The 25839-nt window shown below is 45.0% G+C and overlaps 1 protein-coding gene across 2 annotated transcripts in view; it reads left to right on the top strand.

The window, feature by feature from the left end:
• RARB (retinoic acid receptor beta) overlaps positions 1-25839 on the top strand; it is a 572080-nt gene that overhangs the window by 375304 nt on the left and 170937 nt on the right. The window contains exon 1 of one of the 2 annotated variants that reach the window (XM_043893861.1): positions 13897-14687. The exons of the other annotated variant lie outside the window; for it this stretch is intronic. Within the exon in view, the coding sequence (XP_043749796.1) occupies positions 14531-14687 (157 nt within the window). The 5' untranslated portion in view covers positions 13897-14530. Of the gene's footprint in view, positions 1-13896; positions 14688-25839 lie in introns of those variants that run through there. 2 annotated transcript variants of the gene reach the window in all.

The following is a 25839-nucleotide window of genomic DNA, read 5'->3' as shown; positions in this document are numbered from 1 at the left end:
GGCATGGCAGCCCTCTCCAGTGTTCTTGCCTGGAGAATCCCATGGGCAGAGGAGCCTGGCGGGCAACAGTTCACAGAGTCGCAAAGAGTCAGATACAACCAAAGCGACTTAGCAGGCATGCACGCATACATCAATTATATCTCAATAAAAAATGTGAATAATAATAATGAACATATATACAACCACACTTGGGCTTCCGTGGTGGCTCAGATGGTAAAGAATCCGCCTGCAATGCAGGAGACCTGCGTTCCATCCCCGGGTTGGGAAGATCCCCTGGAGAAGGAAATGGCAGCCCGCTCCACTGTTCTGGCCTGGAGAATCCCATGGACAGAGGAGGCTGGCAGGCTGCAGTCCAGGGGGTCGCTAAGAGCCGGACACGACTGAGCAACTGAGCGCCGCACAGCACCGCCACCCCTGACCTTGTCTTCTTGCCCCTCCCTCTTCCTCCAGATCTTGTCTTTGGGCAACCATGGCTCTGCGTCCTCTAAGGGACAAAACGCTAGTTTGCGTTTCCTAGAACTTCCTTACATAAATGGAACCGTATGTTAAATACCACCTTGGGTCTGTCTTCTTTCACTCAGCATAGTTATTGTGAGGTTCATGTCTGTCTTATCATGTATCAGTAGTTCATTCCCTTTTATTTCCAAGAGCTTTCCGTTGTATAGGTATACCAGAGTTTATCAGTTCACCTGTTGAATTATCTTCACTTTTGGCTTTTACAAATAAAACCGCTATGAACATTCATGTCATTGAGTAAAAATATACTTTAATGTTTCTTGAATTAAATGAGTAAAGACCTAGGAGTAGAATAGCTAGATCATGTTGTAGGTACACGCTTAACTTTTCAAGAAATTTCCAAACCCTCTTCAAAGGGGTGGTATGGTCTTGCCCTTCCGGCCGTCGTGTAGAGTTCCAGCTTCTCCTTGACCACAGCGACGCTTGCTTTGGTGTTGTTTTTGTTTGTTTAATTGTAGAGGGTCTTGTAGGTGGTATGTCATGGTTTCTCGTTGTGGCTTTAATTTGCATTTCCCTGGTAACTAATAATGCTGTGTATCTTTTGTTTTTTATTTTTGTGTGGATATTTTATTTTGTTTTTGTGTTTTGTATCTGTGTATCTTTTCCTGTGTTTGTTTGCCAAGATATTTTGCCTTTGGTGGCATTTCTTTTCAAGTGATTTACCCACTGGGGTGCTTGCTTTGCTGCTTTTGAATGTTGACAATTCTTTATATGGATACATATTCATTTTCAGTTATATGCTTTTTCCCTCAGTGTGTGGTTTATCTTCTCATTCTTTTAGCAGAATCTTTCAAAGGAAAGAAGGTTTTAGTTGTGATGAAATCTAACTTATCAGTTTGTATTTTTGCGTGTCATACTTTGGTGTCACAGCTAAGTCAGAAAGAGAAAAACAAGTACCATGTATTAATGCATGTATGTGGAATCTAGAAAAACGGTACAGCTGAACCTGTTTCCAAAGCAGGAATAGAGATGCAGATGGAGAGAACGGACGTGTGAATGCAGGGTGGGAAGGAGAGGGCGGGACAGACGGAGGTGGGGGTTGACATGCACACCCCATCATGTGTAAAGCAGCTCGTGGGAAGCTGCTCTGTGACACGGGGATCCCAGCTCGTTGCCCGGTGATGACCTGAGCGGGTGGGATGGGGTCGTGGGATGGAGGTCCAAGAGGGAGGGCACACACGTATGCGTGTGGCTGAGTCACTTCATAGAGAGGCTGACACAACATTGTAAAGCAATTATATTCCAATTAAAAAAAAAATCCACACCCAACCCAAGGTCACGAGAGCTCCTTTTCATTTTCATCTAACAGCTTATAGCTTTATGTTTTACATTTCGGCCCATGGCCCGTTTTGACTTAACGTTTGTACGTGGTGTTAGGTATGGATGGTTGTTTCTTTCTTCCTGTAGTGGATCTCTCATTGGCCCTGTGCTGTTTTTGGAGAGACTGTCCTTTCTCCTGGTCTGCATTTAGGCTGAACTCCCTTAGCAGTGAACTAAAAGCGTAAAGTTTATGCCATAGATTTCAATTTTAAAATGATGTGTTTTAATAACTAGTCCTAGTTTTATTTCACGCACAGTGAGGCCATTCAAATTGCCTGGAGACAGTGGATTGTATTTTCTGCCTATTTTAAATTTCTGTTAATTTGTACATGGCAATATCTTCCCAAAAGTGCTCTGTTTTAATTTACTCAACAAATATTCATTGAAGGACTACTGTGTGTCATGCACTGTTGTTACCGGGGTCATCACAGTGAACTGGATGGCCTCGCTGCCCTCAAGGAGATTACTGTCTATTTTAGGGTACATACAGTAAAGAATAAATGTATGCCAGGTAGTAATATGTCCATAAATTTTAAAAGGTAGGCTCAAGGAACTGATAGTGATGGACATGACCCAGAGTCCTATTTTAAACAGGATCACTATATCTCCGTTAAGGCAATATATTCATAAAGATGTGAAGAAAGGAATGGGATAAGTCTTGTCGATATCCAAGCAAAGAGTATCCTGGCAGAGCCAAAATAAACTCAGAGATGCTGAAGGAATGTGTTTGCTTAAAAAAAAAAGCTGCAGAGTGTGCTTGGGATCTTTGAAATGAGAATTTTAGATCTCAATATTATGCAGTTCCAAGACCGCTGGTAGATTTCACGTGGCGGCGGCTTAGCCGCTAAGTCGCTTCCGACTCTTTTGTGACCCTTTTGCGACTGTAGCCCGCCAGGCTCCTCTGTCCATGGGATTCCTCAGGCAAGAATAACTAGGGTGGGTTGCCATTTCCTTCTCCAGGTAGATTTCATCTTCAAGGCCAATTCAGATGAATTGGTGGTGAACGCCTACAGCAGGCGTCAGGAAGTTTTTTTCTCTCAAGGTCCAGATCGTAAATATTTTCAGCGTAGTGGGACATACTGTTTCTGTTGCAATCACTCAGCTCTGTCATTGGTTGAAAGCAGCCTCAGACAATATGTAAGCAAATAAATGCGAACATTCTAAGCTCTCATAAAACTTTTATTTTGCTGAATGAGCTGGATTTGGGTGGCCTTTGTTTTACTGGTAGGCTAGATTTGGCTCTTGAACCATGCCAGCCTCTGGGCTAGTATGGTGTTAGGCAGTCTTACCTGTATATTTCAAACAGACACATAAGATAGAATTAATTTCTGGGCTAGTATAGTGTTGGGCAGTCTTACCTGCACACTTCAAACAGACACAAAAGATATAATTAATTTCCCTCATGTGATGGTCTAGAGATAGGTGTCTGAGTAGCTCTGTTCCCCGTGAACATTCAGGACCTTGGGGTCCCTCCATCATGAGCCTTTACCCTCCCTGGACTTGCTACCCTAATCCCCATGGACTAGGCTGGGTCCCAAAGCAGTTCAGCTGGCAGGAAAGGGAGAAGAGAGAAATCACCTCTTTAGGATGTGACGTGAAAGTTGCACACAGCACGTCTGATCGATGAGAGCATGATCCCGTGGCCACAGCCGGCTGCAGAGAGGAAATGCTCTCTCTGTCTGGGAGCCCTGCGCTCTACTAGAAATCTATTATCGTGGATTCTTAAAGGGAGCTTAAATTAAGAGGGAGGCTGGAGTTAACAGCTTGCCACAGAATTTATAAGAGAAGGTGGAAAAAAATTTTTTGTCCGTTTTTACCTAATATGTAAACAGCGATGACTACCATTGCATAATACTTTAGAAATTTAGAAAAGTCTTTCTCATACATTAGTTTAATTCTTCAACATTATATTCCCTTGAAATAAACACTATCGTTGGAATTACACAGTATCTTCTTATAGTTGAAGATTAAATAATGCTCAGGAATGTGACTCAGGGACTTCCCTCGTGGCCCAGTGGTTAAGAAGCCACCTGCCGATGCAGGATGGAACCAGGGTTCGATCCCTGGCCCAGGGAGATTCCACAGGCTGTGAGGCAAACAGGCCCATGCGGCGCAACGACTGACTCCATACGCCACACCTGCTAAAGCCCTTCTTAAATGAGAGAAGCCACGGCAGGGAGAAGCCCGTGATGGCAGCGAGTGAGTAGCCTCCGCTCACAGCTAGAGAAAAGCCCACACAGCAATGAAGACTCCGCACGGCCAAAATAAATAAAAGGGGCGTGAGGGACATAGAGAATAGATGGGTGGTCGCCTAGAGGGAGAGGGAAGCGGAGGGGATGGAGTAGGAGGTTGGGGTTAGCAGATGTATAGAACGGATAGACCTCAAGGTCCTACTGCATAGCACAGAGAACTCGGATCAACATCCTATGATACACCGTCATGGAAAAGAATATTTAAACAAGAATGTGAACATGCATAACTGAATCACTTTGCTGTAGAAAAGAAATGAACACAACATTGTAAATCAACTATACTTCAATTAAAACAACTTTCTAAATTAAAAAGTTAAAAAAAAAAAGTGTGAGTTTACCAAAGCCATATAGCTGCTACACACAGAACCCAGACCCTACTCCAGGCTCAGAGCTCCCCCACTTGCTCTCCTAGAAACTCATCCCTCTTAATACCTAATCCTCTCAAGGTCTGTGTCTTGGTCTTTACCGAGTAGAATGTCCCAGCAGAGCAAAGGCTCTGACATGTTAGTGTGCAAAGGACCTGATTACCTGAGCCCAGCACTAGAGGTCTTCACACCCATGACATGGCCTTGGGTGTGAAGCCCGGGAATGGTCATGCCATTGGAATCACCGCACTGACCTTACATTGTATTATTGTGTTTTGCTTAAACAGAGAGGGAAGATATTTCATATTTCTGTTTATTCTTTCCCTTTTGGCTTTCCTAGACTTACATGCTAAATTTTGAAACTCTTGCTTTCTGAAAAATCCCAGCTAATTTCTTTTGAAACATCTCTAACTCAAAACAAACAAACAAACAAAATCAAACAATGATAAAATGTCAAAAATGAATTTTGGAAGCCAACATATAGCCTCTCAAACAGAAGTTTTCAAAGTCCTTGGTTGAGGGGGTGGCGTTATATCCTGTAGCTAATTTCCCAGAGATTTCTCTGTGGCTTTATTTTAACCTCAATTCCCAGTCAATTGCATTGAGCTTTTTACTTGCCTTTTTCTCCGTCAGACATCAGGATGAATTTAAACTCCTCTCCCTGCCCAATGGCCTCTCTGATGTATTTGCAACTTTTGCATTCCCTTTCCCTGTCGAATCCGATGGAAATTCCTTTGGGGCCTTTGAGTCAGAAACTTTTGTGTTGCTAATAGAACTTGGCTTCATTAGCATTTCAAATTCCTCGACGTTCTCAGGGATGAGGGCTCCCCATCAGCAACCTGATTTACCGGACGTCCTTAATGGAAATCGGCAGTGGCCAGTGCTTTGGCTCTATTTCTACCAGCACATGTCACTGAGAAATCCTTTTCAGAGATTCTAGAGAAAGGTGCAAGCTTTCTGAGAAGCTTTACTTTCATCTCTCTCTGTACTCAAGACGTTGCTGCCAAAAAGCCACACACCCTTCATCTCTGTTGGTAGTTGGATCCTGGGTAGAGGATGACTCAGAGAGAGCTGGGGAGGTGGATGACCAGATGGGCAGAGGGACAAGTGGGAGACAGATAACTCGAAGGGAAGATGGATGGTGGATGGGTAATGGTGGGTGGGTGTGTAGGCGGATAGGATGGAGGAATGGATGGAAAGATAAGGTAGACAATGCACATCTTCCATTTTGTACAATATCCTTGCCATTTAATTAACCATAATTGGCCTATGTTCCTGAGGCTAACTACCACTTTGCAGAAAACAGCACGCCATGGGATCTATTTTCTGCTTCCCACAAGGAGCAGCAGGGTGGGGCTTGTCAAATATTTTATTGCCATTCTGACTCAGTGTCTGCTTTGGAGACGAAAAGAAAGCATCCTTTTGTAATGTATATAATAATGCTTCGATGCTGAGGAACTTAAACTGGGCATCTATGTAGCAAAATCCCCTGGGGAATTTGCCCTAATTGCATGTGCCTGGACCCCACAGCCCGAACTGCGCATCCTGGCTGAAAATTCCCGTGCTGACAGGAGATGCTGTGTCCCTGACACCGGAGGCAGCTGAACAGGGTTTGAGTTCTGTTCCTGACCTCGCGCTCTCCTTATAGACACGCCACTAACATTTTGCAGAGTACCTATAATATATCTCAGGCCATGTTCTAAGTGCTTTTTGCTTGTATCACCTCATTCAGTCTTTACCACAACTCTGGAAGGTAGGTGCCATTAATATCTGCATTTTACAGGTGAGGGAATCGAGGCACCTGGGGTGAAAGTAACTGGTCAGGATCACACAGCTGGGAAGAGGTGAAGCTGGGGCTGAAACTCAGTCCGCGTCCAGACTCCACAGCCCCACCCACCATGCCGTACCAGCTCTCTTACCGCTCTTTAAATATGTATTCATTCGGCTGACCCGGGCCTCAGTTGCAGCATGCAGGGTCTTTTAGTTGTGGCATGCAGGGTGCAGTTCCCCGGCCAGGGATCAAACCCCTGCCCTGGGACCCAGTGCAGAGCGCAGAGTCTTAGCCACTGGACCCCCAGGGAAGTCCCTCAGCTCACTTTTTAAGCATCCTGGTCCAACAGAACTTTCTGTGATGACGAAACTGTTCTCTATCTGCGTGGTCCGATTGACATAATAACTAGTAGCCACGTGAAATGAGGCCAATATGACTGAGGAACTAAGTTTTAATTGTATTGAATTTAAACTACTTTAAACAGCATGGTTTAAGAGCCAACTGATAGCCTCTTTTCATGCAGATGATCCAAAAAAAAAAAAAAGTATTAAGTGCTGAACTAAGCAAAAGGAAGACATCTCAGCTATTGACATTATCCTCTAGTCCCAAAGCACTCTGAGAATCCTTTGTGATTCTTTCCATCCCCAAAAGAGCCTCTCGATTCTTCTAAGTGCTCTGCCAACTGGGTGGGACAGCTACCCTTAGCTCCTTGGAGGATGTGTGGAAAAGAGATAGAACAAATAATCCAGGAAGAATAATACAGGCAGGCTGTAGCATGGTGGGCCCATTGGCACTTATTCTCAGGAATCATTGTTACATTTTCCATCTTCCGGATACTTGCCCCCGTATATTAGGGGAAGAGGGAGTTGATGGAAATCACTGACTTTAAAGCAGGGTTCAGTGTGGGAAAAAGGAAGTATGGTGGCATCTGGGCTCATTGAAGGAGAGATGTAATCCCATACTCTTCACAGAAGGAGGTGAAGAAGCAGGAAAGGGGAAAATGATAAGCCAAGAGAGAAATAAAGATGACCCTGGATGAAATACTGTAATACAAGAGCCATATTATGCTTTGTATGACACACAGTTGAAAATGGGTGAAGCTTTTAGAGGAGATGGAAAGTTAAAGTGTTAAGAAAACGCAAATGTATATGGTTAGGTTTTATGGATAGAGACAGAGCCATGGAGAATTGGATGAAATCATTGAATATTGGTTTAGAAAAGAGGCAGGCAAACTGCTGGCTTCCCTGGCGGCTCAGCGGGTGAAGCATCCGCCCGCCACGCGGGAGACCTGGGTTCCATCCCTGGGTGGGGAAGGTCCCCTAGAGAAGGGAAGGGCTACCCACCCCAGGATTCTTGGGCTTCCCTGGCGGCTCAGCTGGTGAAGAATCCACCCACCATGCGGGAGACCTGGGTCCCATCATGGGCTTGGAAGATCCCCTGGAAAAGGGAAAGGCTCCCCACCCCAGGATTCTGGCCTGGAGAATTCCATGAACTGTATAGTCCGTGGGGTCACAAAGAGTCGGACACAACTGAGAGACTTTCACTGTCACTTTCAGACAAACTGCAGCGTATGGGTCAACCCAGTGGAATGCTGGTTTTTGTAAATAAAATTTCATTAAGCACACACAGGTTGATTCATTTAAGTGTGGTCTGCGGTGCCTTTAACACTACATCCGCAGAGCTGAGCAGTTGCAGCAGACACTATATATCCTGCAAAGCCTAGAACACTTTCTATGGCCCTATACAGAAAAAAGCTTACTGACCTCCGTTATAGAACATGAGGTGGGGTGGGGAGGGGAGGGGAACATATATTAGCATAACCATTTTGGAGTACTATTTTGTGTGGCCATCAAATTTTTAAAATGCACATTTAACCTGTCAACACTGTTACTAGACTTTTTTCAAAAGATGTTTTGATACACATACCCACAGGGTTTCTTATAACACTGGAAAACTGAAAACAATATAAATATCCACTCGCTGAGCACTGTTATATGAATTACAGTGCGTTCATGTAAAAGAATACACGATATTATACTAGTTTTAAGTGTACAGCAGAGTAATTCAGAATTTCTACAGATTATTCTCCATTAAAAGTTGTTATAAAGTAACAACATCCCCGTGCTGTACAATATATTCTTGTTGTTTATCTATTTTATACACAGTAGTTTATATCTCTTAATCTCCTACCTCTAGCTTGTCCCTGCCACCTGTAATCACTAGTTTGTTCTCTATATTTGTGAGTCTGTTTTGTTGTATACATTTGTTTTATTTTTAGAATCCACAAATAAGTGGCAACATAAGAGTATTGATCATTCTCTGTTTGACTTATTTCACTAAGCATAATACTCTCTAGGTCCACCCAAATTGTTGCAAATGGCAGAATTAAATTCTTTTTTTTATGGCTGAGTAATATTCCATTGTATATATGTACCACATCTTTTTTTTTATTGTTTTAACTGGAGGACAATTACAATATTGTGATGGTTTTTGCCACACATCAACGTGAATCGGCCACCAGTACACATGTGTCCCCTACATCCTGAAGCCCCTCCCACCTTCCTCCTCACCCCGTCCCTCTGGATTGTCCCAGAGCACCGGCTTTGGGTGCCCTGCTTCATGCATCGAACTTGCACTGGTCATGTATTTCACATATGGTAATGTACATGTTTCAATGCTATTCTCTCAAATCATCCCACCCTCATCTTCTCCCACTGAGTCCAAAAGTCTGTTCATTACGTCTGTGTCTCCTTTGCTGCCCTGCATGTTGGATCATTGGTACCATCTTTCTAAGTTCCATATATATGTGTTAATATACTTTCTCTCTCTGACTGACTTTACTCTTCATTATAGGCTCCAGGTTCATCCGCCTCATTAGAACTGACTCAAATGTGTTCCTTTTTAATAGCTGAGTAATATTCCATTGCATATACATACCACAACTTCCCTATCCATTCATCTGCCAATGGACATCGAGGTTGCTTCCATGTCCTAGCCGTTGTAAACAGCGCTGCAATAACCATTGGGATACATGTGTTTCTCTTTCAGCTCTGGTTTCCTCTGGGTGTTTGCCCAGCAGTAGGACTGCTGGGTCATATGGCAGTTTTTTAAGCAACTCCATGCTGCTTTCCATCGTGGCTGTACCAGTTTGCATTCCTACCAACAGTGTAAGAGGGTTCCCTTTTCTCCACACTCTCTCCAGCACTTACTGTTTGTAGACTTTTTGACGATGGCCATTCTGACTGGTGAGACGATATCTCATTGGGTACCACATCTTCTTTATCCATTAGTCTGTTACTTGGGTTGCTTCCATGTCTTGGCAATCATAAATAAACCTGCTATGAAAATTGGGGCACATGTTACCTTTTCAAATTAGTATTTTCATTTTTTCTGGATATACACTCAGGAGTGAAATTGCTGGATCATATGGCATTTCTGGTTTTATTTTTTTGAGGAACCTCCACACTGTTTTCCCACCAACACTGCAGGAGGGGTCCCTTTTCTCCACATCGTCACCAGTGTTTGCCATCTGCAGTCTTTTTGATGATAGCCATTCTGACAGGTGTGCGGGTGATATTGTGACTTCGATTTACGTTTCTCTAATAATTAGTGATGTTGCACACATTTACATGTGCCTGTTTGCCATCTGTATGTCTTCTTTGGGGGGAAAAAAAAAAACAAAACTGTCCATTAAGGTCTTCTTCCCATTCTTTTAATAGACTCTTCTTTAAATTGAGCTATGTGTTGTTTTTAATGAGCTAGTTCTATGTATACTGCTTATTACTAAACAGAACAATCAGAACATTATATACTGTTTGATTACAGTTATAGAAAAGCAGCAGACAACCCCCCCGGCAGGTACAGAGGGGCAGGCTGGGGCGGGTTCCCATGCTGATCGGTGTTAGGGCTGCCCCAGCGCCCAGCTCGGAAAGCCGCTAAGCCTGCGGGCGCAGGAGCCCCAAGAACCAGCTCAGCACTGGCCCTGTGCCCGCCGCACACCCCTGCCCCGTCCGCCCTGCTGAAACCCCCACTCCACGCCATGCTGGTCGTTTATTTGGGGGGGGGGGTGGCAGAATTATGGCAAGAGGGGTTTACATGAGATGAACAGTTAAAAGAAATAATACAGTAAAAATCAATAGAAAAACGCAGGGAGGAGGCAGGTGCGTCTTTCCAATAATGGGTCCCGGGCCCTCGCTCCGCCCCACGCCCGCCTGCACTCTGCGAGCCTGGCGTCGGGCGGAGGCCCGCGCCCGGGGGAAGCCTTCTCTTTAGACGGCGGAGGCGCGGGGCCGCCGCGGTGCTGGTGCGCAGAGACGCCTGCTCCCTCTTCACCAGACTCTCCAGTTCGAACATGTTTGTCGGGCGTGATTCATGGTGTTGCTTTCTGGATTGTCCAGTGGGTAATCGCCGTACAGAAACCAGAGAAACAGATGTAGACCCTGAACCCTGGCCATAAATTTTTGTTTTATGATTATGGCTTTCAAATGTGCTGTGTCACACTGACAAATACACAGTTACTCTGAAACAAAATGAATTTAGGGCTCAAACTTTTGCTTTTGTGTTTGTTTGTGGTTGGGAATACTTTTATTAGCGTTCCTTTCATCATTGATCAAACACAAAGAACACAGAAGCCATGACACATATCCGAATGTTATTTTATGCCTAAGAGCATGTTTGGGAAAGGGTTCTATCCAAGTCACTGGTTAATGTTTAAAATAGGTGTCAGTAACTTAAATCTCATTATCCACAATAATTAGGCCATTTTTCACCTTCTACCTGTTCATTAATCTTTATGGTGCACAGATATGTATTTAAAGAACTGTGGCTATTTGTGTATCTTTCCTTAATTTTACTTAAGGAGAAGAATGTGAAGGAAAAGTCAGATTTTCAAGAAGTATAAGAAGTATATTTACTGACAAAGAAATGTCATGGCTCAATTTAGGGTCTACTTTTTCAATTATATTTGGATTAAATAATAACTCTAATAGTTGCTGTCTACCTAGTCAATTCAGGATGAGAAATGATAGATTGACTAGTGAATACTGTTGCACTATTAAAAAAAAAACCACATAATATCCTATGCACAAGGATTTGAGCACTGATGGTTCATTTCAAGCCTCAAGTTTATTTCTCTACAGTTAAGAACAATGGGTTCCTAGGTGAATAGAAACGTAAAATTTCCTTATAGAAAATACCAATCTCCAAATCCCTAACACACACAGACACACACACACAGACACACATACACACACACACACATCTCTGTCATTGTCTTTGTGCCATGACAGAATATTGAGGAAAAAAATGTGGGAACACTTGTCTCCCTTCCTGGATGAGGCTGAAACCGTAGCTTAAGGAATGGAGTAAACAGAATTTGGGGGGCCCTGTCCCCAAGTTCCCTACCTTGAGGCCAGTGCACCCTACCCTTTGGCAAGTGCTAAGGGCCAGAGGTAACCTGTGCACAAACCTGGACGTGGGGCTGTGTTTCTCCTCTCTAACTGAGCCCCTTCAGCTGTACTTTAAATAAAGCTGCGCCCCACCCCCCAAAGAACTTTTCACCCATCTTGTACAAAATAATTACAGTTTCCAAGGAATTCTCAGGACCTTAAATCAGCATTTGGAGCTATAAGTCTCATGGTGGTGGTGGTTCAGTCGCTAAATCGTGGACCCCGTAGCAAGTGGCACAGGATCGGGAGCTTTGTGTATCTTTACAACTATCTTCATGACAGGAGTGTTACCAAATGCTTCGTAAATTCCTCCGTGCTCCTCGCTTAAAATGTGTGTTTTCTTTGTAGTTAAAGGATTTCTGGTAATAAAGCTCTGTTACAAAATGATGACCACATAAAAAAGAGAGAATAACAAACACGGAATTTCAGCAAAATCGTACCACCTCTTTTATCACCCAGGACTTTTCAGTTGCAAGAACTGAGCTTGCTGGACTGAACACTGTCCAAACGTACCTTCCTAAAAGGGCCTTGGACTTGGTAAGTGTGCGCAATGCATAGTTTACAGGTTACGCCATGAGTGCCACTTAACAACTGTGCTAGCCCAGCGGCACGGGGTGGGTGCCCGGCAGGCTTTTTAAAGGCCTGGATGCCAGTGCGCATTCCAGCCCGCGCACAGAAAGGAGAGGCAGCCGCCCTTCCCTGGGAGGGGCGAGGAAGCCGGCCCCCTGCCCGCCCACTCGCCAGCCCTGCGGTGTGAGAGAATCCGCAGTCCGGAGTGCAGGGGCACTGAATCAAAAAGGGTGTTTTAATCCCTCCCGGAGCTGCTTTTCTTTGATGTACCCTTGCATCCTTTAAGCAAGTTGTGCAAAATGGCTGCAGGGTGGACTGGCTCTCCCTTTAACAGCTCTCTGCCTGGGTGTATTTGTAAACACCGTGTTTGTCCTTCTCGGTGATGGCTGAAAAGCTTTTCCTTCCTCCGGTCAGTGTGGGAGATGTCAAAAAAAAAAAATCCGTTTTCTTAAAATTACTATCTTCTAATAAATAGCCAAGTTTGGAGGGGCTAGGAGGGGTAAAAAGTGGCCCTTGGAAATAGAAAACTTTGACATAATCAGTTCTCAAAACCTGCATTTAGTTATGTGGTGGTGGGAGTAAGGGAAGGGGTACAGGAGTGGCGGCTATGGTGACCGGGGTCGCCCATGCGCTGTTCCAGAGCAGAAAAGTAATTTTCATTCAGGCCTGGGGTTCCGGGGAGCTGGGCTCTAGTCCTGATTCTGAGCAGTGGGCCCTCAGGCAGCCCTCAGCCTGCCTGAGAAGAGTCACAGCTGATTGTCCTGGGATGTGTGCTGCAAGCGCTGTTTCTCTTTGTCCTCACAGCAACCCACTGGGGTCCGCAGTCCTATATTCCCATTTTACAGACAAGCAAGCTGAGGCCCTGGGAGGTTAGATCTTTGTCCCAGGTCACACAGCTGCTCAGAGGTTGAGCTGGGTTGGAAACTTGTTCAGTCTGACTCCCGCATGCACGCTCTTGATCACTGTGTTTTATGAAACCCTGCATATCTACGTGATTGAGCGTGTTTGGGGCGGGAGGAACACATTCTCGACTCCTTCATATGCTGCGTGTTGACTCAGGATAATTTTTAAGAAACAAATGAATCCAGAAAGCCGGAATTTCACTTCCGAGCCAATGCAGTCCCCTTCGGCCCGCAAGGGACAGAGAGGAAAAGACTATCAAATGGAAAGTTTCTGAACCCCCCGCTTCCCCGAGGGGCGGCTCCTCTTCGTGCTCCAGTTTAGGGCTTGCGGTGCTTTTGCAGGAGTGGAAAAACACTCACGTTACGAGGCATTTACCAGACAGACAGGCGCACCGAGGAATGTCAAGGCTGGGCCGGGGGCGGGCGGGGGAGGGGCGCGAAGCCAAGCGGAGCCCGGGACAACCAGGGCGCAAAGGGCCGGCGCCGGCGGGCGGCGGGCCCGGAGCGGCGTCCCGGTTCCGGCGGCTGCTCGCGGCCCCGCGTGCTCCCCGCGTCTCCCGCTCTGCGCGCGCTCCCCCCGGGGGGCCCGGGGCCCCGCGCGCCCCCCCGCGCGCGCGCGCTCCTCCCCGCGGCTCCGGCCCCGCGCGCCCCCGCGCGCGCTCCTCCCCGGGGCCCCGCGCGCTCCTCCCGGCGGCCCCGGCCCCGGCCCCGCGCGCTCGGAGCGGAGGCGCGGGGCGGGAGGAGCGCGCGCCCGGGCCGCGGGCCGCCCGCGCGGCGGGGCTGCTGGGAGTGCTCGGCTCTGTGAGAATCCTGGGAGCTGGTGATGTCAGACTCGCTGGGTCATTTGAAGGTTAGCAGCCCGGGAAGGGTTCACCGAAAGTTCACTCGCATATATTAGGCAATTCAATCTTTCATTCTGTGTGACAGAAGTAGTAGGAAGTGAGCTGTTCAGAGGCAGGAGGGTCTATTCTTTGCCAAAGGGGGGACCAGAGTCCCCGCGCGAGCCGCCCGAGGACGCGGATGCCGAGGACGCGCGCGAGCCGGGCAGGGCTGGTCTGGGCACCGTCCGGGTAGGAGCCGCACCGCATTCCGAAGGCTTTTTGCAGGCGTCCGCTTGGAAGGAGAACTTGGGATCTTTCTGGGAACCCCCCGCCCCGGCTGGATTGGCCGAGCAAGCCTGGAAAATGGTAAATGATCATTTGGATCAATTACAGGCTTTTAGCTGGCTTGTCTGTCATAATTCATGATTCGAGGCTGGGAAAAAGACCAACAGCCTACGTGCCAAAAAGGGGGCAGAGTTTGATGGAGTTGGGTGGACTTTTCTATGCCATTTGCCTCCACACCTAGAGGATAAGCACTTTTGCAGACATTCGGTGCAGGGGAGATCATGTTTGACTGTATGGATGTCCTGTCAGTGAGTCCTGGGCGAATCCTGGATTTCTACACTGCGAGCCCGTCTTCATGCATGCTCCAGGAGAAGGCTCTCAAAGCATGCTTCAGTGGATTGACCCAAACCGAATGGCAGCATCGGCACACTGCTCAATGTAGGTTTATTTTTTTCCCTTCTTCTACCCAGAAAAAAAAAAAAAAATGAATTGTCTCTCTTGCATGCAATAAAGACACTGGAAACAAACTGCACTGCTAGCCAGACAAAGGATTTAATGATTTAATGCTGAAAGGGTGTGCTATGCTGGTGTGCATATTGATTCCGTCTGCTGAAAATTTCCTGTTAGATGTTTTCTTCCCAAACAACCCCTCCAGACTCCTGCTCCTCTCCTTACCAACCCTACCGTCCTTGAAAATTGTTAAAAAAAAAAAAATGTGCGCGCGCTGAGAGGGGAAAAGTAGAGGGTGACCACAGGACTTTGAAACATTCTTCAAGTGAGGCAGTTTGACACATTTGTACAGTTTTTACTAAGATGTATGCAGAGGGGAATTTCACTTTGCTGTTCTTTGGATTAACTGCTGGCTATATATATATATATACACACACACACACACACACACACACACACACACACACATATCTATCTCACCCCCCTTGTGTGTTTCAACAATCCAAAGTAATTAAAATATGACATCTTCCTCGGGAGGAATTTGGCCTCATTGAGGTGTCTGCTGCTCCTGAAGTTCACAAACCACCAGTTCAAACTGCTGCCTCCAATGTTTTTCTTGCGGAGGAAAAAGGCAATATTTCTTAGCATTGACCCTGCTGCCACCTTTCCGAGTCACTTTGTTGCTCTAAGAAGTTGCTGTTTTGCTAGAAAACTACTGGCAACGAACACCCCTTGGGCTGAGCCATCCATTATTTCCATATCTTGCAATTCAGCCGGGAACCTGGACGTTGGTTCAAGGAAGGGAAACATAAGTGGAGTAGCCCAGTTTTTTAAAAAAATATTGACTATTTGGTTATCTGATGCTGACGGGGTGCCGAGGCCCACGCTGGTCAACAGTAGCCCGGCTGCAGGCTTGAGAAATGAGCAGCAGTCCCAGAAAACCCCACTTTCGGGCGTCTGCAGTGGGGGCCTGCGGGGCGCATTGCTGCCCTGACAGTGATTTAGATAAATGGCTCGGCTATCTATCAAAATGTTTTTAGTACTTTATTTGACAATTCATTGGAGCATTAGCCTGAAAATGACATTTTAAATCTTTGTTTTCAAAGAGGTCAAAGTTTAACTGGAAGAAATTGAGTTTTCCTAATAACATGATGGCTTATCTAAAGAAAGGGAAGAAAAAGGAGAGGAAGAGAGGACAATGACAAGATTTAAACTGCCCTCTTCTGAAACTTTTTCTTAAGAATAAAGACTTGCTTCCAGGGCCAGGAAATCAACAGGTCTGTAGCTGAAAAATCAATAACCATTTGATGCCAACAGTCTGGCTGTCTGACTTAATATTTCGTAGAGCCATAACCAGGGTAAAAAAAAAGAATATATATATATATATCTTTCTCAGAAGGTGCCCTCAGTTAGCTGCTCTTGAAATGGCTTTACTTTCCTGCCGCCTGTTTTCTTTCTGAAGAGCTCAAAGAAACTGTTACAAAATAATTTTCCAACCTACTAAGGGATCTTTTAGACCCCTCTGTAGCAATTAAAACAGTATGAACAGTTTCATTTGGAATCGCAGGGAACTGGAGCGTCTGGAACTTTTTCTTGTGAGAGAGTTTTAATGAAACGTTTTTTAAGGAAGGAGAAAAAAGAATGCTGGGATCCTGGCGTCAAGCTATTAGACCTAATAGAGGTTTTACAAGTAGACATTCTTCCTTTTGTAATTAACCCTCCAAAAGTGCCTATTAGGTTGCAGGAGTTGGGGGGAAAGCTTTGTTTGTTCTTGAACAAGTTAAACAAGGGATTTGCCTTATCTGGGGAGAGTGGTGGTGAATGTGTCATTCACCTAGGGCCAGCCAGATAAGCGAGAAGTGTTGATAACAGCAAAGTTCAGCTAATCAAAGAAACTTGCCTTCAAAAAAGTAAATAAAGGCATCTGACAAAGGGATTTCAAAAATTTCAGTGTCTTTATTTTTGTAAGCAGGGCAATTAGTGCTTGCTGTGGTCAATTTCACAAGGGTTTCAACCTCCCACCCCCCACTCCAGGTTACATGAATAGAATGTAAATGTCACTTATGCCCCTGCAGAGTTGGAGGGCTTTTGATGGTTCAGTTTAGTTCTTGAAGTGATTGCATTTTTTTTTAGCATAAATAAAAGTTCTAACAAAGCTCTGCCACGCGGTGTTTGGCTCAGGGTGGCACAGCCAGTTAGGGCTTTTGAAGTAAAAGCATATTAGGGCTCCGTTTGTGTAAGTACAAACAAACAAACAAACAAACAAACCCGCAACCTTTTCCATTTTACTTAATGACTGTTTTGACAAGAAGCAGATCTGTTTGTGCTCTTAACAGAGAGGAAGCAGTGGGCAAGAAAGGGAAAAAATAGTACGAAATCCTAACCCAAACTGTTTTCTACTCTTGAGATCCCTACTTTTTATTTTATTTTTATGGTGTGAGTGTGTGTCTTTGTGTGTGTAGTAATTAGAGTAAACCCTTTGAATGTAAACCATACCAGAAGCATTCCTTAAAAGGTGTTAGAATATTCTTTTTATTTTCCTTTTTAATTTTAAAGACAGAAAAGTGATATGCCAACCAGCTGTCGGTTGGAGTAGGGCCTGTGAATTGCTTCTAAAAATTCAAAGTCAGGAGTAGCGAGTTACTGAGGGCATGTGGTATGAATAATACGATTTAAGACTGCCCCTGGAGGTGTTGGGAGTCACTAAGTTTCTATTCAGATGCCTCCTGGATTATCTTGGGTTTAGGCTGCTCCAGATGTTTTCAGCATTAATTGCTCAGTGGGCATAGGATAAATCCTAATATTTGTGGTCTAAATATAGCAGTTGCTTTCGGTGAAATCATGAGTGTGACAACTTCTTGGCCCCTTTCCCTGTCTTCTCCCTACTCAACACATCAAAAAACAAAGGAGAAAAAGATTTTTTTTTTTTCCAACAAGGAGAAATCATCTGTTTTTTTAAAAACAAACTATCAATGTACAATGAAAGAAGGAAAAAAGTACCCTTCCCAAAGTGCCGGGACCTGAATTTTCAGTATTAAACAGTATCTAAATCCTCTTCTAGTGAGATATAAATTGGGGTCAAAGCGGCAAAATCAAAGATACCCTCTGAAAGAGAGACTAAATAAAGGCTGACAGCCACCGTATGAATTGAATGGGGTTTTGAATAAATATTTCGGTGAAAAGGCTTAATTGTTTTTCTAAAGTAGGACATACTTTTCTGCTTCTCGGCCATATGACAGTGGTTACCAACACCATCAGAAAGGAGAGATGAAAAGGGAATTCTTCTTATATCTCAGGGAGTGCAGGATAGGTCCGTCCGAAAACAAGTGGAAGATTCACTAACTTTTCCTTCCCGGTAGGAAGAAAGCAATACTAAAATTTTATCAGTATCCAGATAATTCGGCACTCCTGGTAGGGAGGCACTGATGTGCAACCTGGGGGAAAAAAATGAATAAATAACTGTTATTACCAGAAAAGGGGAGATTCTAAAAAGTAGGTGGAAACGCCAGAAGTAGATGTGCGTGTCCCTTAAACCTGGGCTGTGGAATGGATGGGAAAACGCGGGGCAGCGTTGGACTTCGCAGCCCCGATGCAAAGCCCTCACACCCACACAGGCCTTCCTTTTTTTTTATTCTTAGTAGATAAATGATCAGATGGCAATTTCTGATAGGTTAGGTGACCTGAATCAGAAGTTTTTCTCCTCATTTTTGAGGCCTGGCTCTGACCATGTATAACCAGTCAGTATCATCATGAACTTTGCTTTAAAGCAGAAAAGAAAGTTCTTCTGGATATCAGGTTCTTATAATTTCCCTTCAACATGTTAAGCCCCTGAGATGGCTAAGTAGGAAAGAGAACCTTACTGTTTTCTCCTTTGTACCTTCTTGTGGAATGTAATCAATAGATAATCTCAGAAGAGAAACACATGGTAGATGATGAAGATTATAAATTGTGCTCTCCAGGAGTTTATAATCTTTAAAATGAAAACAGTTTTTTAAAGGCTGGGGATTTTTTAACTAACAAATTACTGAGAGAAGATGAAGATGTAAAAGCACATTGCAAAACAGAAAACCCTTCGAGTCCAATAGCATTTACGAAATAGTAAATGCAGTGTTCATTTTAGGGCATCTTAAAAAGAATCTTCCATAGGATTTGAGTTACATATAAGTGCCAATAAATTTATCCTTAAGTGACATTTTTATACTTTAAATGTTCTCATATAAATTCAGTTAACTATCAATTAAATAGATTATTTCAGGAATGGGAGTTTTTTTTTTTGATGAAAGTTAATCAGAAAAATCTTGGCTGAAAATCTTTCTAAAAGATATTAATGTGGAATCTTGCCTTTCAAATTACAGGGTAGCTATGGCTATCATACATCTCAGCTTTTCTAGGATAACCCACTTTCAAATATGCTTGCCACAATTCCCACAGAAGTCACAGAACTATGCCAGATATTCCAGCATTACGACATCTCCCAGCGCTGCCCCTTGAACCCAGGAGCGGCACAGAAAGCCTTTGTTTGGATATTATGGTCAGTGTAACTGCAGCTTTCACTCACAGCTTAATTTTTCCATTATAAGGGCAGATCGCCCGTGCTTCTGGGTCGTTCTTCTGAACATGAGTTCCTTCTGTGGCAAAGCGTAGATCTGTAAATAGCAGGCGTCCCTTGCAATATGGATTTAAGTACTATGACCGAGGTTCTGATGCCTCAAGTGTGTGTCTGCGTGCATGCCTGCGTGTGTGTTTTGGGAGTGCCGGAGGAGTGGAATTACACACTAAATCCCTGTGTACAAAGCTGTAACAGTTCTTAGCCAGCGTCTTCTTAAAAAGTTGACGTTGGAGGCGATGGAGAGAGGAGAGTTAACTCCGGTTTCAGATTTATCCGCATCCTGTCTGTAAGTGGCTTGGCCTAAGCACCTCTTGTTAAATAGGAGATGAGATAGCCTGCCCATCTGTAAGATCTAATAACAGCCTCATCACTCAGTACGTTGCCCTGGACGCTCCTCTGTTCCTTCCTGCCTCCTTCCTTCATCATTAAGAAGCACGATTCCCGCCCCATCCCAACCCCTGATCCCCTTCTAATGAATAAAAAATAAAAGTTGCAAAAAGTTCTCCCCACTCAGGCAGCAGTGGAGGCTGCCTGTGCCGGTGGGGTATTCTGTTATTTGGAGCTCCCAGAGCTGCCTAGGTGGGAATTCAAGCAGGCAATGGAACCGCTGACTTGCTTTTTCTCTGGCTTGGCAGGGTGGGGAGCCGGGAGGGGGCCTTTCAGTAAGATAAGACTCCTGGTCCCCAGCACGATAAGGCGGGATAACAGGAACTGACGTCAGGGGGTGACCCCGCCCGGAGGAGCGTTTCCTCTGTCGGGGCACAGGCTCCCGGCTGATGGAGTGGAGCTGGGCCGGCTTGGGGGGCGGGGAGCTAATTGAGCAGGGCTGAACCTGGGTGACCGTGTCCCTCCTTCCCCAAAGGAGGTTTCTCTGAACAGAACAAAGAATGGCTGGCAGGGGAGGGGGTTTAGTAAGAGCAGACTCTGCGATGATAATCGCAATTTTAGGTTGTCATGTGCTGGATATTTGTTTCCCAGCTGTCAACAGTTTCCCTCTGATGTCTCCTAAGACGGTCTATCCAGCAGGCACCAAATATTATCCCCCGTGAATCCTGCCAACTCCCCACGTAGAACCAAATGGGCGGGAATTCGCGTTGTCAGAGTTAATCCCTGGGACTCCTGTTTACTTTTCTAAACTCCAGGTTCCCACCCCCGTCGGCGTCATCTGACAGCAGGCTAAAGCCCTGAAGCCACCTGGCAGTTTTTCCTTTCCTCTTTCCTTCGTCCTTTTCTCCTAAACTAGGTTAAAATTTAAAAAAAAATTTTTTTTTCTTCTTCTTTTTTTTTTTTTTTTTTACTGTTGTTTGCCTTTATTAGTGTCTGCAATGGAAGTTCGGAGGTCAAATTCTAATGAAAGGATCCTATTTGATGTTTTCAAGTTCATGCCATCATAGTCTACTGTTAAAGATTACGCTTTTTTTTTTTTTTTTAAGGTTTTAGTATTGAATAAGGAGTTATTCTCCTAATGTTACTCAGATATAGTGAAATGTTTTTGTTGTGGTTGTTGATATTGATCAGCTAATACTGGTCACAGATTAAATGTTATCAAAAAATAGCTAAATTTGGAATACTGGGGTAGAAATGATGCAGATAAGACCAGATAAGATGACTGCATCAGCTAACTGGAAAATGAAGATTTGAATCACACTTATCCTAATACTTCTCTAATTTTCAGAGTGAATGAAGACCTCGGTAATAAATCCCTCGTCTCAAAAATGTTAAAGCTTTTGGGGCTACAGTACCTTTGTCTTGTCATTTAAGTTCGTGATTACAAAAAGGCTGTTTCAGCTTCAAAAGATTTTTTAGGGTCTGGCCCATTGGAAAGCTTGGGGGTGTAATTAACTAAAATGGAAATGGAAGGCAAGCGAAATTTAGTTCCTAATGTTTTAATTTAGCTCAGTACTGCCATGTGTTATTGAAGAGAATTCTTAAAGGCAAACATAATTATTTCATTATGGTCCTCAGAATGCTTTCATTGGCTTTAATGACAAGAAGCTGTATAAAAAGGCATACGTTTTAATTAGTCCTTCTTATATTTACATCAGATAAATAACAAATAATTGATGAAAAACAAGTCTTTGGGATGGATGATTTCACACAGTGTGCTGGTTACAGTTTAACGATGAAACATTTCTCTGTTGCTTTGCATTTTAATTATCCAGACATTACAGTGGTGGGGCCGTGGAGCTAAAATACCATTGTTGCCATTTTATTAAAAAAAAAAAATCACGATTAATGCCTATTAATCGGAATCGGGAAAAGGTAGCGAGAAGCATCTCTCAGAGTAAGTATATTGCCAGTCCCATTAATTTTACCACGTTTGTTAGCACTCGTTTTGATCACTTTTATCTTTTACGCTTCATCCTTTTGGATTAAGACTGTCAGGGGTTTCACCTGCGTTTTTATGATCACATCTCCTAAATCCAGTGCTCTCTCTCACTTGCGGCCTCTGCTGAAGGCTTGGCTGGATGTACCATGCCACGTGTGGCCTGGAAATCCAGAGAGCCGCCTTCCAAGTGACAGGCCCATTTTACCTTTGATCTTCTAGGAAAACCCATTTCCCATGATCCATCCGTTTTGGTGTACAGAACACTAATTGTTATTATTGATTTTAAATTCCGTGACCATTACAAGTAACCCAGATGACTGGCAGATAAAGGGTAATAATCCATGGAGTTCTGGAACTGTTTCATGTTTGTCTGGAGTACTTTATGTGATCAATATTAACTGCCCCATTGAAACTAACTGCTGTATCAAATAACAGTCAATCAAATGAATGTGCTTAGAGATTATTTATTGAAAGCCCTAATTGTTCACTGGGGCCCTGCTTATCAGAGGAAACAATAGGAAGCAGAGACACGGCGACCGGGTTTGGATGTGCTGGGAAAGTTGGAGGATGCAAAAGTCGTCTTTTGCTGCGTGGGCCACGGGCTTCTAGCAGCACAGGTTGTAAATAGCCTCCCGGGAGTTCCTCTGCCACCTGCATGTGGGGAGCGCTCTGGAGAGGTGGGCGGAGTGACTTCCCGGCTCCCAGCCCTGGGGCTGTGGGGCCGTCACTCTGAGAATTTCACGGCGGCCTCTCCACCTGCCCGGCACAGACGTAACTCTGCGAGCATCTCTCCACCTGCGGTCCCCGCTCTGTGGCTGGCCTGAGAAATAGCCCGCCTGGACACAGGATCGATTTCTACAGCCACGAAATGGGACATCGCAGGATTTGTAGCAAGATTATAGATAACGTCAAGGAGGCTTCTGCCCTGCCCTGAAGACACACGGAGGTCCCTGCTTTCAGAGCAGTTCTGTGACTCGCCTGCCTTCGCCAGCAGCCACGGTGCCGGCCGAGCTGGTGTCTCTTTCCTGCGTGAGATGGTTCCTCTGTCTGTGACCTGTCGGCGAGGGGACAGTACTTCCCATGTCAGTGGAATAGCGCTGTGGTCTTGATGCAGTGGCATCTGTTCACCAAGCCCGGAGACTTGAGTGCAGACAGTTGACTTTTACACCGAGCGTGGTCACCCTTGAAGTTGTCACAGTACAGCTCACCCAGGGTTCTATCATTCAGGGATGGGTTAGATCTTGCAAAGGCCTGTTCAACAAACAGCTCTTGGGTGTCTGCCGTATGCCAGGCTCCCCCCGACATGTCCCGGTGGCAGGAGAGGGACCCCCAAGGTGAAGTCCACGCCTCCCTTGCTCTCTGGACTCTCCACGGAAGGGAGACACTTGTGTATACACGCCAGTGTGACACAGCCCCGCGGTGAGACAAACACAAGGATCTCCTTGGGACTTTGGAAGTGGGTTTGATTACAGACAGAACTCAAACTCACTGAGAAACAGGGCTCGTGCCTAAGGAGGGGATCACGTGGGTCACACATTTTTGTCACAAGAGGCAGGCAAGAGGTTTTGCTGGGGGCAGCCACCATAGGTGCGTCCTAAGCGCGGTTTACAAAGCAGAGTTCCAAACTCCGCGATGGATTAAGGGCATACCTTCTGAACTTGCTTCTTGAAGGCTCACAGGATGTTTCTGGAGTGTTTGTTAAATAATGTTTTTAGGGGGTTGGGTCTGATTAGATATTTTTTAAAAATCACTTCTTTCTAAAAAAATTTTCTTAGAGGACAGTTGATTTACCATGTTGTGTTAGTTGCAGGTGTATGGGAAATCAGGTATACAGTGAATCAGCTATGCATACACATGTATCCATTCCTTTTCAGACTTTTTCCCATATAGGTTGTTACAGAGTATTGAGTAGCATTCCCTGTGCTCTCCAATAGGTCCTTTTTGATTATCTCTTTCGTCTATAATAGTGTCTGTTTGTTAATCCCAACCTCCTAGTTTATCAAGTTTATCCCCCCGCCCCAATTTCCCCTTTGGTAACCATAAGTCTTATGTTTGAAATCTGTGAATCTGTTTTCTGTTTTGTAAATAAGTTCATTTATGTCATTGGAAATACAGGTTCCACATGTAAGTAGTATCATATGATATTAGTCTTTGTCTGACTGACTTCAGTCCGTATGATAATTTCTGGGACCGTTCATGTTGCTGCAAACGGCATCATTTCTCTCTCTTTTTCATGGCTGAGACTATTCCATTGCGTTTGTGTACCACATCTCTATCCATGCATCTGTCGATGGACGTTCAGGATGTTTCCACGTGGGGGCCATTGTGTCACTTTGTATTTATGATTTTGCTTTTGAGACTTTCTTGCTGTATGACGGAGTGCCCCCCAAACTTAGTGACCTAACAGCTATTATCTCAATATTTTGTGGATGGACTGGGCTCAGCTGGGCAGATCTTCTGCTCCAGGTGATGTCCACTGAGGCTGCACCATGCAGGGCTGAAATGGGCTGAAAGCTTGTCCTTGCTGGCGCCCGGGGCTGACAGTGGATGCTGGCTGTTGGCAGAGAGCTCAGCTGGGCGGTCACCATGTGTATCTCCTGCTCCTCTCTGCGTGGCGGCAGTAATCCGAGAAGGGGGCTGCCTAGAAGCTCCTGGGCCTCGGAAAGGCTGGAGCGAAGCTGGCACGTGGTCACTGGGACCGCCTCCTGTTAGGGGAGCAGCTCGGCCCAGCCCGGCTCCCGTGGGACCACCTCTGCACGTGGGGGTCTAAGAGCATGCTGCTGTGTTCTACACGGTGGTCATCCCATCGTGCCCTGGAACCCGAGAGGAGTGACCGTCTTCTGGTTTAGAGAACAGCCTGAGGAGCTGCGGTGGAGTTCTTAGTCCTTTCTTAGGCTGGTTAGACATTTGAAGAGACCCTACTCTAATCATGCTCCCTACGTCAGTATCACAGGCGTCATGTGAGGCAGGTATGATTTGCCTCTTTTCCCAGAAGAGAAAATTGAGGCTCAGAGAAAGTGAGTTTGATAGCAGTGTGGCAGCGGAGGGGGGAATTCCTGCAGAAAGTTTCTGCCCTGATAACCCCACGTGTGGACCCCGGAGTGAGCGCTTTGGCTTTGGAGCAAGGTGGGAGAGAGGTGAAGGACTGGACCACAGAATTTCCTCTGATTCCATCATTTCTCCCATGAAAGACACAGCCTTTTAAACTGTGGAAGAAGCTAGGATGCTGTTTGCTCCTTCATCCTTTTGTCTTCCGTCCTGTTTGTTGTCAGAGTCTGCAACTGACCTGGTCCCTTTGCAGCTCACAGGATCTTGAGTCAGGACGGAGGAATTGAAGGGAGGTGAGAGATGAGAAATAAGATTTTCTTGTTCTTCTAGCTTGCTCAGAGCCCTCATCTGGAGATGGACACCAGTGGTGGGACCTCTTCAACAGCACTACTGTATCTTCCATTACTGAAAAGAAAAGAAAAACTTCTAGGAGATACTGAAAAACTTACATTTTGATATTTGCCACCTACTTTCAGTATCTGCTTGTTTTTAGGGTCCCAAACCTGTGGAAGCTGAAGCTCCAATACTTTGGCCACCTGATGCGAAGAACTGACTCATTGGAAAAGACCCTGATGCTGGGAAAGATTAAGGGCAGGAGGAGAAGGGGGAGACAGGATGAAATGATTGGATGGCATCTTCCACCCAATGGACATGAGTTTGAGCCAACTCTGGGAGATAGTGAAGGACAGGGAGGCCTGGCGTGCTGTAGTCCATGAGGTTACAAAGAGTCAGACACGATTTAGTGACTAAACAACAACAACAAACCTATGAAAATTGTGACTATTTAATGAAGTTTACATTAATCATCATGATGGCGGTTAGCCTCACATAACGCCCTTATTTCTGTGGTTTCAAACAGTTTACTCTTCATGTCCGCAGGTTCCACATTGACTGGTTTGGCCAATCTCAGATGGAAAATATTCAGGACAAAAAAAATTCCAGGAAGTTCCAAAAAGCAAAACTTGATTTTGCTGCACAGCTGGCAACTATTTGCACAGTATTTACATTGTGTTTGTAACTGTGAGCTTCGTGCTTACAGCGTATTAGGCATTATAAGTAGAGATGATTTAAAGGATACAGAGGATGTGGATGTTGTATGCAAATTCTATTTCCATTTATATATTTGAACGTCCACAGATTTTGGTGTCCACAGG

This window comes from Cervus elaphus, chromosome 32 (assembly GCF_910594005.1).
Source record: "Cervus elaphus chromosome 32, mCerEla1.1, whole genome shotgun sequence".
In the NCBI taxonomy this organism is placed as follows: domain Eukaryota; kingdom Metazoa; phylum Chordata; class Mammalia; order Artiodactyla; family Cervidae; genus Cervus; species Cervus elaphus.
Note: the sequence above shows the minus strand (reverse complement) of the source record. Positions and strands in the feature narration are given on the sequence as shown.